This window comes from Lactuca sativa, chromosome 9 (assembly GCF_002870075.4).
Source record: "Lactuca sativa cultivar Salinas chromosome 9, Lsat_Salinas_v11, whole genome shotgun sequence".
In the NCBI taxonomy this organism is placed as follows: domain Eukaryota; kingdom Viridiplantae; phylum Streptophyta; class Magnoliopsida; order Asterales; family Asteraceae; genus Lactuca; species Lactuca sativa.
The window spans coordinates 7,280,400-7,295,162 of NC_056631.2; the positions used below are offsets into that span (position 1 = coordinate 7,280,400).

Consider the following 14,763-nt stretch of genomic DNA (forward strand, 5'->3'; position numbering starts at 1 on the left):
AACTTTTAAAACAAAATTTTCGTTTAAAATCGTTTATCTCTTTAACACTTTTCATAAAAATGCCCCTTTTTGTTTAAATTACAATACATGACTCTTTTGTTCAATCAATTAATAGACCGGGATCCTCAAAACCAACGCTTCTTCTGGTGTGTACAATCGATCCGGTGCCGTCCCGTGATCCTGAGAAAACTTAAAACATATAACACGAAACACTGTAAGCATGAAGCTTAGTGAGTTACCCAAAATACCACTCTAACACATATTAGACACTCAAGGCTATAACTCTGTTGACCCTCTGGTCAGTGTGTCTCAGTGGGACCCTCCAGTCCCAACTCTCTATGGACCCTCTGGCCCTAACTCTATGGACCCAAAGGTCCTAACTCTGATAACTCTGAATCATGCATATCACATATCACAATAAATCTCATAAAAATAATAGCATACAAATACACTGGCACATAAATCTAAACCTAACTCTGTGGACCCTCTAGTCCTAGCTCTGTGGACCTTCCGGTCCTAGCTCTGATATACACACAACATAAATCACATAAAAATAATGCAGTGCCACACATCGCATAGATAACATACAATAACTGTGTCACATAACTCTGTTACCACTCTAGGTAAAGTATAGTGAGAAGATTCACCTGGTAAGCAGAAAGCAGATATCCTCACACTTGAATCTCGAACTCGCCACCGCCTAACACATAAGGCCAATATCTCTAATTAACACTCGAAGTATCAACTCTAATTAAACCGGTGATTACTCTTCCCCTCTCTAATCAGATAGTGGGTAAAAGACCATTTTACCCCTCCATGGCCTCTATTACCTATGTTGACCAAACCCCAAAGTCAACAAAAGTCAACGGTCAACTCTGACCATACTCGGCGAGTACATAGGGGTGACTCGGCGAGTCCATGCGTGTCTTCTGACTCTTCCAAGGCCTCGCTCGACTCGTCGAGTGAACCTTCCACTCGACGAGTTTCCACTGGATTTGAATCGCGGGGCAACCCGACTCGACTCCTCGAGTCCAATTATGAACTCGATGAGTTGCTTTCATGATCATACTCAAACGACCTTCTGAGGTCAGATCTGTTCCTCTAATCCATAGATCCGACCTTCCCAAGCTCAATAAACACGTAAAGGTTCAAACTTTATGTTCATGCGACCCACATATAGCCATAAATGGATAAATAACCCTTAAAATGATAACCTTGGCTCCAAATTCATAAATGACTGCATAAAGCTGGGGAATAGGGACTATCTGGACCTCTCAAGGTCCATATCTGAAGATATAGACACAAGAGGGCATCACATACTCTAGATCTCTTACCAAAAGAAGAGAAGAAACCCTAGATTCATGAAATCTATCACCCAAACGAAGATGGACATGAATCCTTACCTCTCATAGTAGCTCTGAATGAAATGATGGAAGATTTGAGTCCCACAGGACATCCTAGCTCGAAATCCATCCCTCCCTTTGCTAAGACACACCAAAAGATGATGAATTAGCCCTCCTCTTGCACCACATGCTTTCTCTCTGCTCTCTAGGGTTTCTTAGGGTGTAATGGCCGCAAATGAAGGCCATAAGGACCTTTAAATAGGTCCCAAACCCAGAAATTAGGGTTTCTCTACCTAACACCTACTCGGCGAGTCCCTCCTCTGACTCGTCGAGTCCACTCATTAAATCCGCGTGAGAAGCCCGACTCGACTCGGCGAGTTGGATCCTCAACTCGTCGAGTCTCTCCTTTAATCACAAGACTAACCTACACCATAATAACCCTAAGAATCCAGATGTTACAATGTTGTTCTTGAGTTTGCAGAAAAATTATTAGTTATGTTTAAGATTGCAGATAAAAAAATAAGTGTTTTGTTTTTCATTCGGAAAAGTTTTTTGTTTAATCGATGTTGGTGGTGATGGTCTAGGCAGTGGTGGTGGTGGATTAGGATGGTGTTTCCGGTAGAGAGAGAATGAATGGAAAGTGGTGGGTATATTAGTAATATGTAAGGAGTGAAGTGATTATTTTCTTTTTTAACTTAGAAAATATTTGAATTAAATAAAAGAAATAGAAAATGAAATACAAATGACAAACTCGTTATTTTTAAAAATTTAAAATAAATTATGTTAATATTTTTCGAAATTGACCAAATTTACACTTTTATCTTGAAAATAATATGCAATTCATATGAACGAGAAAAAAAAGGTACACGTAACCGCAGTCGTAAGTCGTAAATAATTAAATATCATCTTCTCCTATAATTACCTCGATGTGTTTGCCCGCCCGCCACCGTCACTGACTCAAGGTGAAAATCAGCCAATCACCCATTTTCTTCTTGCCCTCATCAATGTAAGCGGTCACATTCCTGTGACATTCTTCGCTCAGTCGACTCTGTGTAATAATCGGAGAAAATCCCCCCTTAGGTTTTTTTTTAAAAGCGAAAAAAAACCCTAGGGTTAGTAGTGAGTAGTCTATGGCGGTGACAGTACCGGCGAGCACGAGTTTGTGGGATGGAGTGTTAGAAATGACAAAATCTGCTCAAAGTAAGGGCGCTGACCCGTTGATGTGGGCGGTTGAGCTCTCTTCTTCGCTCTTGTCTGCAGGAGTATCCATGCCTTCAACTAAGGTCGCTGAATTACTCGTTTCTCACATCTGTTGGTCCAATAACGTTCCAATTGCTTGGAAGTTTCTCGAGAAAGCGCTCTCCATTAGAATCGTTCCGCCAATGCTCGTTCTCGCGCTTCTTTCCAACAGGTTTCATTCATGCCGATAGATTCAGTCAAATTTCCTACTCTTAGATTATAATAACGTCTTAGTTACATAACATTTATAGCATAATAGTCCATGTTTTATTTATTCCTGGAGGATTAGCATAGTGGAAAAATCAGACTGCTTGAGATTTAATTTAAATATTTTTACAAGAACGAATAAACGCTGGAGTGCTACTATGAACATGTTACTGATGTTTTGGCTGCTTATGATGTGCATATTGAAAGTGATTTTTTAATATTGGTTAAATGGAATAGTACATTGAAACAAGTGTAAACTAAACTACTAAAAGTATGTAAGTAAAATTTCTCTATCATTTGATGATCATTTTTGTTGCAGTTATTGTGAATTGGGTTATTTGACCTCTAATAATAAGATGATCATAAGCAAAAATTGGCCCCCCAAACACTACAAACTGGTTATTGTGGCTTGAAGCTGCAATAATCAGATAATTACTTTCAAAATGCACATCCAAACATTCACACAAAGTATGCCTTTCCATCAAGCTTGGTGTTAAACAACTAGGTGCAACTTGTTGTAGGATGTTCTTGTAGAATTTATTTTTTGTCAGATTATATTATTGTTTGAATTAAGTGGTTATTGGTTATCATAGAGTAATCCCAAGCCGAAGAAGCCACCCTGCTGCCTACAGGCTTTATTTGGAGCTCCTTAAAAGGCACATTTTTCCATTAGCTTCGGAAATTAATGGTCCAAACTATCACAAGTAAGTTTCTTTTCCTCTTTTGGTTTATAAGAATATCTGCTTTTAGAGTACGGGTGCTCTTTCTTGTCATTTAATATGGTTATGATCCATTGTAGTGCCCTTGTATCTCTTTGTAACTGAGTTGTGAGGTAGTTATCCTTTTGATATCTATGTCTCTTGAAATTATACTTATTAGCATGTTTTAAATAGGAAAAAGAATGACATTGATAACATGAAATTGCAGGATCATGGAATCTATAAATGATGCTCTTCACCTCTACCAGAAATTTGGTCTGGAGTCAAGTGAACCTGGGATTATCTTGGTTGAATTTATATTTTCAGTAGTGTGGCAGTTACTTGATGCGTCACTGGATGATGAAAACTTGCTGGAACTTGTACCTGATAAGAAGTCTATATGGCCTATCAAATCACTCGAGATGGAAATCGATGATTTTGGAGAAAAGAAAACTGATTCTCACTCTCACCAGGGACTCTACAAAATGAACACCACAATGGCCATTGAGATTATCGTACAACTTTTCCGTAATAAAGCAACTTCCAGAATTTTGAACCTGGCACGCCAGAATATGTAAGAAACAAGACCTAAAATCTGTTACTGTATTTTTTTGATTTTAATTTCTAATCATACTTTTTTTTTTGTTGCTAATTCATACTTTTAGGTCTGCACATTGGATGTCTTTCATTCATCATTTGAGGCTGCTCGTAGCAAACTCAACAGCTGTGAGAAATTCAAAAGATATAATTCCTGAGGCTCTTTTGCAGTTAACATCTGATAACCCTGTACAACTGTCCAGGGAATGCAAAGGCAAAACAATATCTCTGCAACAGTTTCATGCAATAGCTGCTTGTGGATCACTTATATCATCTGCAGGCCAAAGTCATGGGGCTAGCCGTTCAGCTATTTGGCTTCCAATTGATTTGTTCCTTGAAGACACTATGGATGGTTATGTAGTGGCTGCCACCAGTGCATCTGAAACTCTCACTGGTACAATTTATTTATTTATTTTGTGGAGGTGCTGAGTTAGAAACATCATTTTTAAGGCCATTTGATTGAATGGATTTGTGTTGTAGATCTGCTAAAAGCTCATCAGGCAATTACTCAGGCCTCCTGGCAGGACACTTTCCTTGGCTTATGGATTGCAGCTTTGCGACTTGTTCAAAGGGTAAAATCCTGTAACACTTTCCACATTAGTAGTTCATAATCTCTGAAAGGCTTAAAGTGATATACATAAACCTTTTACTTCCTTGTATATATATTTTACAAAAAAATTCAGGGGCGGGTCTACCCTTTATATGAACCGTTGCATGTATATCCCAGTCTAATTTGGCCTGTAGTGTATTCTTTCTTTATATAGTCCAATTTTTATGCCACATGGCAGTATGCGGTGTTGCTGTAAAGTTCGTTGATTTACATGTATACCCTCGATTAGAATACTATAAAAAATATGAACCATGGCATGTATGACCCAGTCAAATTTAGCCTGTCTTGTATTTTTCATACACATTTTATACCCTGTCGTATGGCACTCTGCAGTGTTGTATTGATTTACATGTATACCCTTTATTCGGTTTGATTTTTTTTAATGGTTTCTTAGGAAGGGGAAGCTGTTGAGGGTCCAGTACCTCGCCTTGATACATGTTTATGCCTGCTATTATGTACGACAACTCTTGCAGTTGTTAATATTATTGAAGAAGAGGAGAATGCTTTGCTTCAAGAAGATGATGATAAACATCCACATCAAGGGAGCGAAACACAAATTCTTGGAAATTGTCGCAAGAGCCTTGTTTCTAGTCTACAACAATTGGGTGATTTGGAAGGCCTACTGACCCCACCACCATCCGTGACTTCCATAGCAAATCAAGCAGCTGCAAAAGCTATTATGTTTTTCTCGGGTATACCAGTTGGAAGTGGTTACCTTGATGGTGTGAGCTTCAATGACATGCCAGTCAATTGTGGTGTGTAAAATATTTTCCATCTTTTTACTCAGGGCATCTGCCTCAGTAAAGCTTATTGTTAGAATCTACTTTCTTGTTTGCAGCTGGAAATTTGAGACATCTGATTGTTGAGGCATGTATTGCAAGGAGTCTTCTGGACACATCAGCATATCTGTGGCCTGGCTATGTGAAGGGACACAGCAACCAAATACCTCGCGCTGTTTCTGGCCAGATGCCTGGCTGGTCATCATTGATGAAGGGGTCTCCTTTGACTACTCAAATGATGCATACTCTGGTATCAATTCCAGCTTCAAGGTATGCTTGTCCTTATGGTTTTCAAAGTCTTGATTTTATGTTTTAAATTCCATGCCCACCAACAAACAACAATGTTTTGATTTTTGATTTTCATATTTTAAACCCTGGTTTGGGAACTGAATTTGAGATCTTGGATTTTAATGGAAGCTTAGCAGAGATCGAGAAAATATATGGAATTGCAATCAACGGTTCAGATGAGGAGAAGATTTCTGCTGCAACTGTCCTATGCGGAGCATCCCTGACCCGCGGTTGGAATATACAGGTGATTTTTACTCATTCATGTATATTTTTGGTTTATTCCACTCTTACAATTCTAAAGTCTTCATGGGTGACATTGATTTACAGGAACATATTGGGTCTTTCATCATTAAGCTGTTGGCACCTCCAGTTCCTGTGGATTATTCTGGGAGCGAGAGCCATTTGATAGTTTATGCTCCCATGCTAAATGTTCTTCTTGTTGGGATATCATCTATTGATTGCGTTCAGATTATTTCTTTACATGGCTTGGTAAGTAAACTTTGGTTTGTGCTCTTGATTCTGATGTATCATTAAGCAGGTAATGGCAACATGCTCTACTCTTTTCACCAATGTAGGCAAGGTTTACATTTATTTTTACCAATAATATAGCATCCTTGAATCGTGTAAACTGTAATTCATTTTTTTACCCATAATAAAACTTATTTCTTCAATGATAGCATCAATATGTAACCAATAAAATACATTGACCATATTAGCAAAGTAATGTACACATGTTGCTATTATGGGTAAAAAATATATATAGGTATATAAATTGCTAAATGGGTAGAAAATAAACTGCATTGCCCATAATGATAACGAGAGTAAAGTGTGTTGTTATTCCCTGTAAGCTGATGCTGATATTTTATTTATCCAGGCCCCACATCTTGCTGGTGTGTTGATGCCCATATGTGAGGTTTTTGGATCATGTTCGCCTACAGTTTCTTGGACACTTCCAACTGGGGAACATTTATGTCCCCTTGCTGTATTCTCAAACGCATTCACTCTTCTTCTAAAGCTATGGAGGTTTCATCAACCACCTCTTGAACACGTGATGGGGGATGTAACCCCTGTAGGATCCCAGCTAACACCAGAGTTCCTGTTGCTGGCACGCAATTCCCAGTTAGCATCATGTGTCAATTCACTTGATCCAAAAAACAGAAGGGGGATTTTTGGGAGGAGTAATCTGTCATCTTTAGAGCCGATATTTTTGGATTCTTTTCCAAAACTGGCGTTTTGGTACAAACAGCATCAAGCGTGTATTGCTTCAACTCTCTCGGATCTTAAACCTGGAACTTCCGTGTACCAAATTTTTGATGCCCTTTTGAATATGATGTTTAGAAAAATGAATAGAGGTGGTCAGTGTACTTCAACATCTGGGAGCAGTAGCTCATCTGGATCCATACCTGAGGATTGCACTCTTCGTCTTAAGCTTCCTGCTTGGGATATTCTGGAAGCTGTTCCTTTTGTGCTTGATGCTGCTTTGACAGCCTGTGCTCATGGAAGATTGTCTCCCCGTGAACTCACTACAGGTTAGTGTTTCTAACTTATCCTATCCAAGTCTTGTAAAGCCTTCAAGTTGCATTTCTTTTATTGTATAAGATTTGTCATGTTGAATTACTCATGATAAATTAGTTGTTTGGCAAATAATACTTATTATACATATTATATCCTCCCACATGCTAGTGCTGTATGAGTTATTAGACTTGGGTGCTGTTTCTTTTTGTATTAATGGATGGGGACAAATTATATCCAGTAAGCTATATATAGCCATATAGGTGTTTCTTTTGACTTAATGTTGAAAAAATGACTTAATAGAGAAAGTGAAGAAAAGGAGGCTTTCCCCATTAAAAGAGGAATAGAAGGAAAGATTTTATGACAAATTTGTAAAAGGCTAGGGACGAATGGGAAAAGCCTCATTTTCCTGATTTTCTCTATTAAGTCGTTTTTTCCGGTTTAAGTAAAAAAACACTCATATGTAGCTTATCATATTAAGTCTTGTTGTTAAGCCCATTAAGTAAAAAAGAAACAACCCCTTAGTTTCTTTAGGCCACTTAAAATATGATGATACCCACAAGAAAAGTGAATAGCACAATCTTTTACAGTATAAATGTTCTTCTACATGATTCACCACATCCTGTGAGTTTCTTTTAAAAATGACTGCAAGTGAGTTGGAAACACTAGTTTAATATGTGTGGAATGTTTGTTTTACCAGGAAAGGAAAAGAAGTGATTGCTTTGCTTCTGCAAGTTTGTTACTTGTAAAAGTGTCTGATAAAAATTGGTTACATCAATTCTAGTCAACATGTATACATGAAAAAGTTTAGCATTCTTTTATTTTTGAAGCATTGCTCTTTCTTCTTAAATTTTCTGGAATGAAATTAGCAACTTGTGTTTGTATCTAATTTTTGTTTTGTGAACATATATATGTATGTTTCAGGGCTGAAAGATCTTGCTGACTTCCTTCCTGCATCCATGGCAACTATAGTAAGTTACCTTTCAGCAGAAACAACACGGGGTCTATGGAAGCCTGCAGCCATGAACGGGACTGACTGGCCAAGTCCTGCCACGAGTTTAGCCATGGTCGAGAAAAACATGAACAAAATATTGTCCGCCACTGGTGTCGACGTTCCAAGTCTTTCTGCAGGTCTTTTTCAGTTTGTATGTTCTGATTGGAGATTTTCAGTTTGTTTAAAATCTGTGTTTTTGTTGCATTGCAGGGGGGACTACGCCAACACTTCCTTTACCTATGGCTGCCCTAGTGAGCCTCACAATAACCTATAAAGTGGATAAAGTCTCTGAACCTGTCCTAAACCTAGCTGCACCAGCCTTAAACACCCTCGGGGCAAGCTGCCCATGGCCATGCATGGCCATCATCTCTGCTCTTTGGGTTTCAAAGGCCAAACGTTGGACTGACTATCTGGTTTTCTCCGCATCCCGGACCGTATTCCATCACAGCAGTGACGCCGTTGTCCAGCTTCTTAGAGTTTGCTTCTCATCAGCCATCGGCCTACCTATCTCCTGTGGTGGTGTCGCCTCCGCCGGTGGTGCCGGTAGTCTTCTCGGCCATGGCTTCGGGTCCCACTGCTCCGGCGGGATTTCTGCGGTGGCCCCGGGAATCCTCTACTTGCGAGTCCACCGTAGCGTTAGAGACATCATGTTTATGACTGAAGAAATCGTGTCTTTATTAATGCATACAGTCAGAGATATCGTATCATTGGAAGTACCTGTTGAAAAACTGAGAAAACCTAAAAACGGGATGGTGATGAGATACGGAGAGGTTTCATTATATTCAGCCATGACCCGTATCAAGCTAGCAGCCTCCCTTGGGGCCTCGCTTGTCTGGATCACAGGCCGGTTAAATTTGGTACAATCTTTAATCAAAGAAACGTTACCTTCGTGGTTCATATCGGGCCACAAATCTGACCCGAGTAAAGGCGACTCGGGCGGGATGACCGGAATGCTGATGGGGTATGCGTTAGCATACTTTGCGGTGCTTTCGGGGGCGTTTGCGTGGGGCGTTGACTCCACATGTTCGGCATCTAAAAAACGGGCGGTTATTCTTGGGGGACATTTGGAGTTTATGGCGAGTGCACTTGATGGAAAGATTTCGCTTGGGTGTAATAAAGCGACATGGAGGGCATATGTGTCTGGTTTTGTGAGCTTGATGGTGTTGTGTGCACCCAAGTGGGTAGGTGAGGTGGATGTGGAGGTTTTGAAGAGGCTAAGTAAGGGATTAAGGAAGTGGGATGAGGATGAGCTTGCTTTGGCATTGCTTGGGATTTCTGGAGTGAATGCAATGGGTGCAGCTGCTGAAATGATAGTTAAGTCTTCCGTTTAATCAGGAGGTAGGGCAGGGCTAGTTTAGTTTGTTTGTGTAAATATAAAACAAACTGCCTTCCGCTAAAAGGGCCATTGGTAACTATATTGTCTGAGACTGAGCACAGCACAACACTGCACACAGGAAAGGAAATATTCCTTTTGCCCAGATGTTTGTGGACTGCTCATGACGTTAAGTTTGTTACATGTCCTTTCTTGCAAAACAAGTATCATTCATGTTAATCAAACTGTTTTGATTGTTAAATTGCGTATTAGAAACAGAGTTAACTTTATTATACTGTATGTTTTTTACAACTCTACTCTAGGGTAAGGGCTCATAGCAAGTCCACCAAACATACACTCAAAACTGTGTAGAGCTTTCCCGTCTCACCTTAAAGAGCAACAACAACAGAATCAAAATATCATCTATTTTAAGATATGCTGTGAAACAATGTTCTTAAGTTAGTTAATCATGTGAGAAATTTTGACTAGGAACAAGAGAGAAGCCAGCCACTAAGTTAGGTTGATGGGTATGAGACATGAGTTGGATTGAAGCTGATGTATCCAATTTTCACATTTCCATTGCCCAACCATTTTATTTGTTCCATATTTAAACCAAAACAAAGTTTACTAAATGCCAAGACAAGCAAGAATTGTGTTTGTGTGTGAATGAACTTTTTTGTGCCTCATGGATGGCATCATTATTCGCAAATATTACTTTACATATGATACTGGTATTATAAGAGTGTAATCCTTTTGTTAACATTTATAATAAACAAACCTCAACAATAACAAACAAGAATCTACCGTTAACCGTCTATCCTCCTCCTGGCTTCAAGTAACACACAACTGTGAGACGCCACTTCATATGCAGGTGCTCCAGGCATCATCTCAGGAATGGAATCACCCGTTACAGAAAAGAACCCTGGAAACGGAAGACTTGTGTCGACCAAACGAACCCATGCCATGTCAGCAGGAGGCGGCGGCACAGTAGCAGTTACCGCCTCATCTCCGCCATTGAAGGCGGCAAACATGTCACCATCCAACATGTTTTCATCATCTCTGTTTATTTCTTTCTCAACCTTCAAACTAACCGCTAGAAACTTGCTAGTTGGATCTTCCCAATTTGGCAGGGACAAATTTGTCCCATACCAGTCAATATTTTCAACCTTCAAAAACTCCCGCCTCTGAAGAAGATCACTTCGCCTGATTTTTAACGCACTCAAAAATGAAATAAATTCCGTCGTTTGAATCGCGAAACCGGTTTGTAATGCATTCCAATTGAACGGTTTCCGATCGCTTCGGTTGACCGAACCCCCTGACGATTGACCGCATTCGTCTCCCATATTCAAAACAGGAACACCCAGAGAAATATATAAAATAAATAAATAATTACGGATCTGTTTCAACCTAGTTTCAAGTACACTTTTCCTTTTCGTAGCACCTTCTTCCCCACAGTTCCAGCTTAACTCACTCGTGTTACTAAAACTCACTGAGTCAACAAGAGTCAACCCGTGGTTTCTCGACACAAAATTGAAACAAAAGGCGGGCCCACGACCATTTAAGAAGATATCACCGCTCCCACATATCCGTGTTGCGAGATTACTAACGAGAGTCTCGCCTCTTAGATAATTTCTGGTATCCCTGAAAAATTCCGTGTTCATTTCCGCCCATCTTTTCCAATGTGGAAACTGGATTTCTTTTGTGGATTTTTGAACTGGGTCGAAAGAATCTGCTATAAGTTTGGTGTTGGAAAGTATAGGATCAAAAGAAATTGCTTCAATTAAAGGTGGACGAGAGAGAATTTCACCATTAAATCCACGTAACATTGAAGAAGCATTGATGAAACAAAACCCATCGATATGATACTCAATCACCCAATTTCTAAGACTATCTAAAATCAGCTGTTGAACAACAGGATGCGCACAATTCAGTTCGTTTTTAGTTGAAAGATAATAGGAAGGTCTATCGATCTTGGTCAACGACGCGGTTTGACTAGTATGGGTGAGGACAACTTCCATTAACACCTCGATTCCGTTTGCGTGTAATCTCTTGACCATCTCCTTCAATGACTGAATGGTCAACGGATTCCGTGGTGAAAAGAAATGAGATGGGAAATATGGTCCAACTTGTTTATCGTATGGAACTATTGGCTCTAATAAGATGGCATTAACACCAAGATTCCTGAAGTGATCTAACTTTTCACTAACACCCAAAAATGTCCCTCCAACTTCTTTACTCAAGTTGCTAGATGGATCTTTTGTGAAATCCGTTACATTTAACCGATAAACCATTAGTTTCTCCATGGGTAAACAAGGGCGAATCTCATCACTCCAATCAAAAGTAGGCTGCTTACAAATTTCACCAATAAACTTCTCTCCTATGACTTTAGCATATGGATCTAATAGGACTTGATGCTCATAAGACTTGTCTTGACCACTGTTTCTGATTCGATACCCGTATGACACAAAGTTCATGTCACTGTCCATTGATGCATGCCAGATGTCACCCGATCGATTCACATAAGGATCTAGATCAAATTCTAATGCGGGGTTTTCTTTAGATTTGTTTTCAAATAAACATAGGATTACACCTTTTGCATTTCTTGAGAAAAGGGCAAAGTTGATGCTGCCATCAGCTGAATATGAAAGGCCAAGTGGAGCCGGAGATCCTGATCTTATGCCTACTGGGAAACAGAAATTTGTCCTTCTATGGCTTCTGATCTCGATCTTTTCACCACCAAAATGAGACTTCAATAGGAATGAAACATGGAAGGGAGCTAAACTTGCATCGAATTCCAATTCAGTGGAAAGCTTGTTTAAGGATTTATTCACAAAAGGGGTTTCAGAGATTCCAGAATCACTCGACTCCAGAGGGATTAGTGATGATGAATCAGATCTAAATATGCCCCAACTCATGATCACATCATCATCATTGTCATGCAAAGGGGAAACTTCAAGATTCACCCTATACTTGTCGTTTTTTAACTCGGTAATAACCTTCACATGACCACCCTTTTCTGTTCTAAACAAATAAGTGGATAATTTGTTGGCAGGTTGAATAACAGGAAAAGTTGAAGCAGCCAATACACTTATTCTACGGGCGTGGCAAGAATCTTTTATCATGTTCTTAGCAACTAATCCAAAAACTAGGTTTTGTTCCACATTGATTCTCCCTGGTGTTTGTGCCACTCTTCTACCATATTTGCAACTATCAGCAATAATCAACTTGGAGACTTTGATAGTTCCACAGGTTAGGTAAGAGGGTTGAGTTGCAGAGGATAATGAAATCATGGCTGTTGATATGTCTGAATGAAGTACAACCCACGAGTGCAGACATAAAACTTGCAGAAACCAAATTATTCTACTTAATTCTTGATCTCCCTCTGCTTAAAGTGAGAAGAATCAGCACCCTGAACAACAATTTTAATAAAAGATGTAGGAAAATTACATTCTAATCCTGATTACAGATGGTACTTGATCAAGACAGATACTTTCATCCAGTCCACCAGTGAAATATAGAAATAACAACATAAAATGTTCAATGATGTTGATAAATAATATAGCGTACTCCTTCCATTTCATAATTTGAGTCTACTTTCCATATTGTGCAGATATTAAAACGTGATCTCACACAATCTGATATTGGACAAAGAAATCACTTTTAGCAAAATGGACAGTCTTATCATGTAACAAAGGGATTAGCGCATGGAAATGCAGAATGTTTTCAAATGAAAACTTTAAACAGATCATTAATATACCACATCAGTTACGAAAACCTAGGATAATCAATATCAGAACTGTCGATTAATACTAAAACCTTCAAACATAAGCTATAAATCGTCAAATATGACAATGAAGAGTTGAAGTGACTCAGACGCATTCAAAATAGATGCTAAGAAATTCAAGGAGATAAAAGAGAATTAAAGTAGAAGATACTGAGAAAACTCACAGCATTGAGATTGATAAGTAACGGAAAAGCTGCATTTTAACAGAATCTCCGCCAGGATGATGATGAACTATGGTAATTCGATTCAAATGCTTATGGATTTTGGGATTTAGTGAAGAGTGAGAATGTGCGAATTTCAAAATTATATCTCCGGTTATGAGGGCCGCAGATTTGTGACGTCCGTCTGTTATGTTTGGATGTGAGCCCTCGAATAGGGTTGTTCCGGATAAAACCGAACTGTCCAATTGGACGATTTGGATTGGAATATTTGGTTCGAATATTCGGATTTTTGGATTGGTTTTCAACAAAACCGAATTATTATTTTGGATTCCGGATTGGTTTTGGTTTATAAAATAAGAACCGAATAGTCCAAAAAAACCGAATAACAATTTTTTACGTATTTATTTTCAATATATCTATAATTATTTATTAATTTTATAATTTTTTTTAAATAAGTTCAAAAAGTTTTACCTACTAAAAGACATTAATATGTGCTTATGCCTTATTAGTGGTTGTTTATAAATTTTATATCACAACTAAATAATTTGTTTTTGCTTCTTCTGTAAAATTAGATCTTGTTATAATTCTATGTTCTTTTAAAATGTTATGGTTTTTTGAAAACCGAATTATAAAAACCGATCCAACCGAATTGTAATTGGATCGGATCGGATCGGATTTGAATTTAGTTTGGACTATTTGGATCCATATTTTGAAAACCGAAATCAATTTGGATTTACTTAATTGGATCGGATCGAACCGATCCATCCAAACGAACACCCCTACCCTCGAACTCGAAGGGATTTTTTTTTAATAACAATAAAAATCAAATAATTGTTTGAACATATTACAGAAATGGTCTCTATGGTATATATAAACTTGTACTCTGAAACCAACTTTTAAGAATTTGGCACGGGCAGTCCTTTAGGTTTCAAATTTTTTCCATGGTTGACCACTGTAGAGGCCGCCGACCACAAAGAGGTAGAGAGAAACAGGAAGTCGGCCAAAGGGAGAAGTAACATCCCATATACTTGTTTTTTCGTGGATATTGAAAATAAGGGTATCCGGTTTAACTATTTTATTCGATTTAATTGTAAAGTATCAATCAACTTAAAGTTTTGATCTTTCTGACCTTGGGGATTGGTTGAAGCAAAAAACCATCTCCAAATGAAGTCTAAACCGAAATTCTGTCAATTTTGTAGGTGTAAACTAAATCTAGGAGCAAATCAAACAATCAAACAT

General features: G+C 38.7%; 2 protein-coding genes across 4 annotated transcripts; one reads left to right on the plus strand and one right to left on the minus strand.

Moving 5' to 3' along the window:
* The first annotated feature begins 2,271 nt into the window (after positions 1-2,271).
* On the plus strand, positions 2,272-9,841 carry LOC111886398 (mediator of RNA polymerase II transcription subunit 33A). Its single transcript, XM_023882633.3, has 12 exons — positions 2,272-2,754; positions 3,383-3,493; positions 3,717-4,061; positions 4,153-4,478; positions 4,565-4,656; positions 5,089-5,449; positions 5,533-5,743; positions 5,891-6,005; positions 6,089-6,250; positions 6,636-7,290; positions 8,198-8,404; positions 8,478-9,841. The coding sequence occupies exons 1-12, from the start codon at positions 2,474-2,476 to the stop codon at positions 9,596-9,598; spliced, it is 3,987 nt and encodes a 1,328-aa protein (XP_023738401.1). The 5' UTR covers positions 2,272-2,473; the 3' UTR covers positions 9,599-9,841.
* A 388-nt stretch (positions 9,842-10,229) lies between these two features.
* LOC111886399 (isoamylase 2, chloroplastic) lies at positions 10,230-13,712 on the minus strand. 3 transcript variants are annotated; one of them, XM_023882635.3, is made up of 2 exons: positions 13,528-13,712; positions 10,230-12,961 (listed from the first exon to the last, which is right to left on the minus strand). In XM_023882635.3, the coding sequence occupies exon 2, from the start codon at positions 12,867-12,869 to the stop codon at positions 10,386-10,388; it is 2,484 nt and encodes an 827-aa protein (XP_023738403.1). In that variant the 5' UTR covers positions 12,870-12,961; positions 13,528-13,712; the 3' UTR covers positions 10,230-10,385. The 3 variants fall into 3 exon arrangements, with proteins under 3 accessions (XP_023738403.1, XP_023738405.1, XP_023738404.1); XM_023882637.3 differs by having other exon boundaries at positions 10,230-12,964; XM_023882636.3 differs by having other exon boundaries at positions 10,230-12,988.
* Between the last annotated feature and the right edge of the window lie 1,051 nt (positions 13,713-14,763).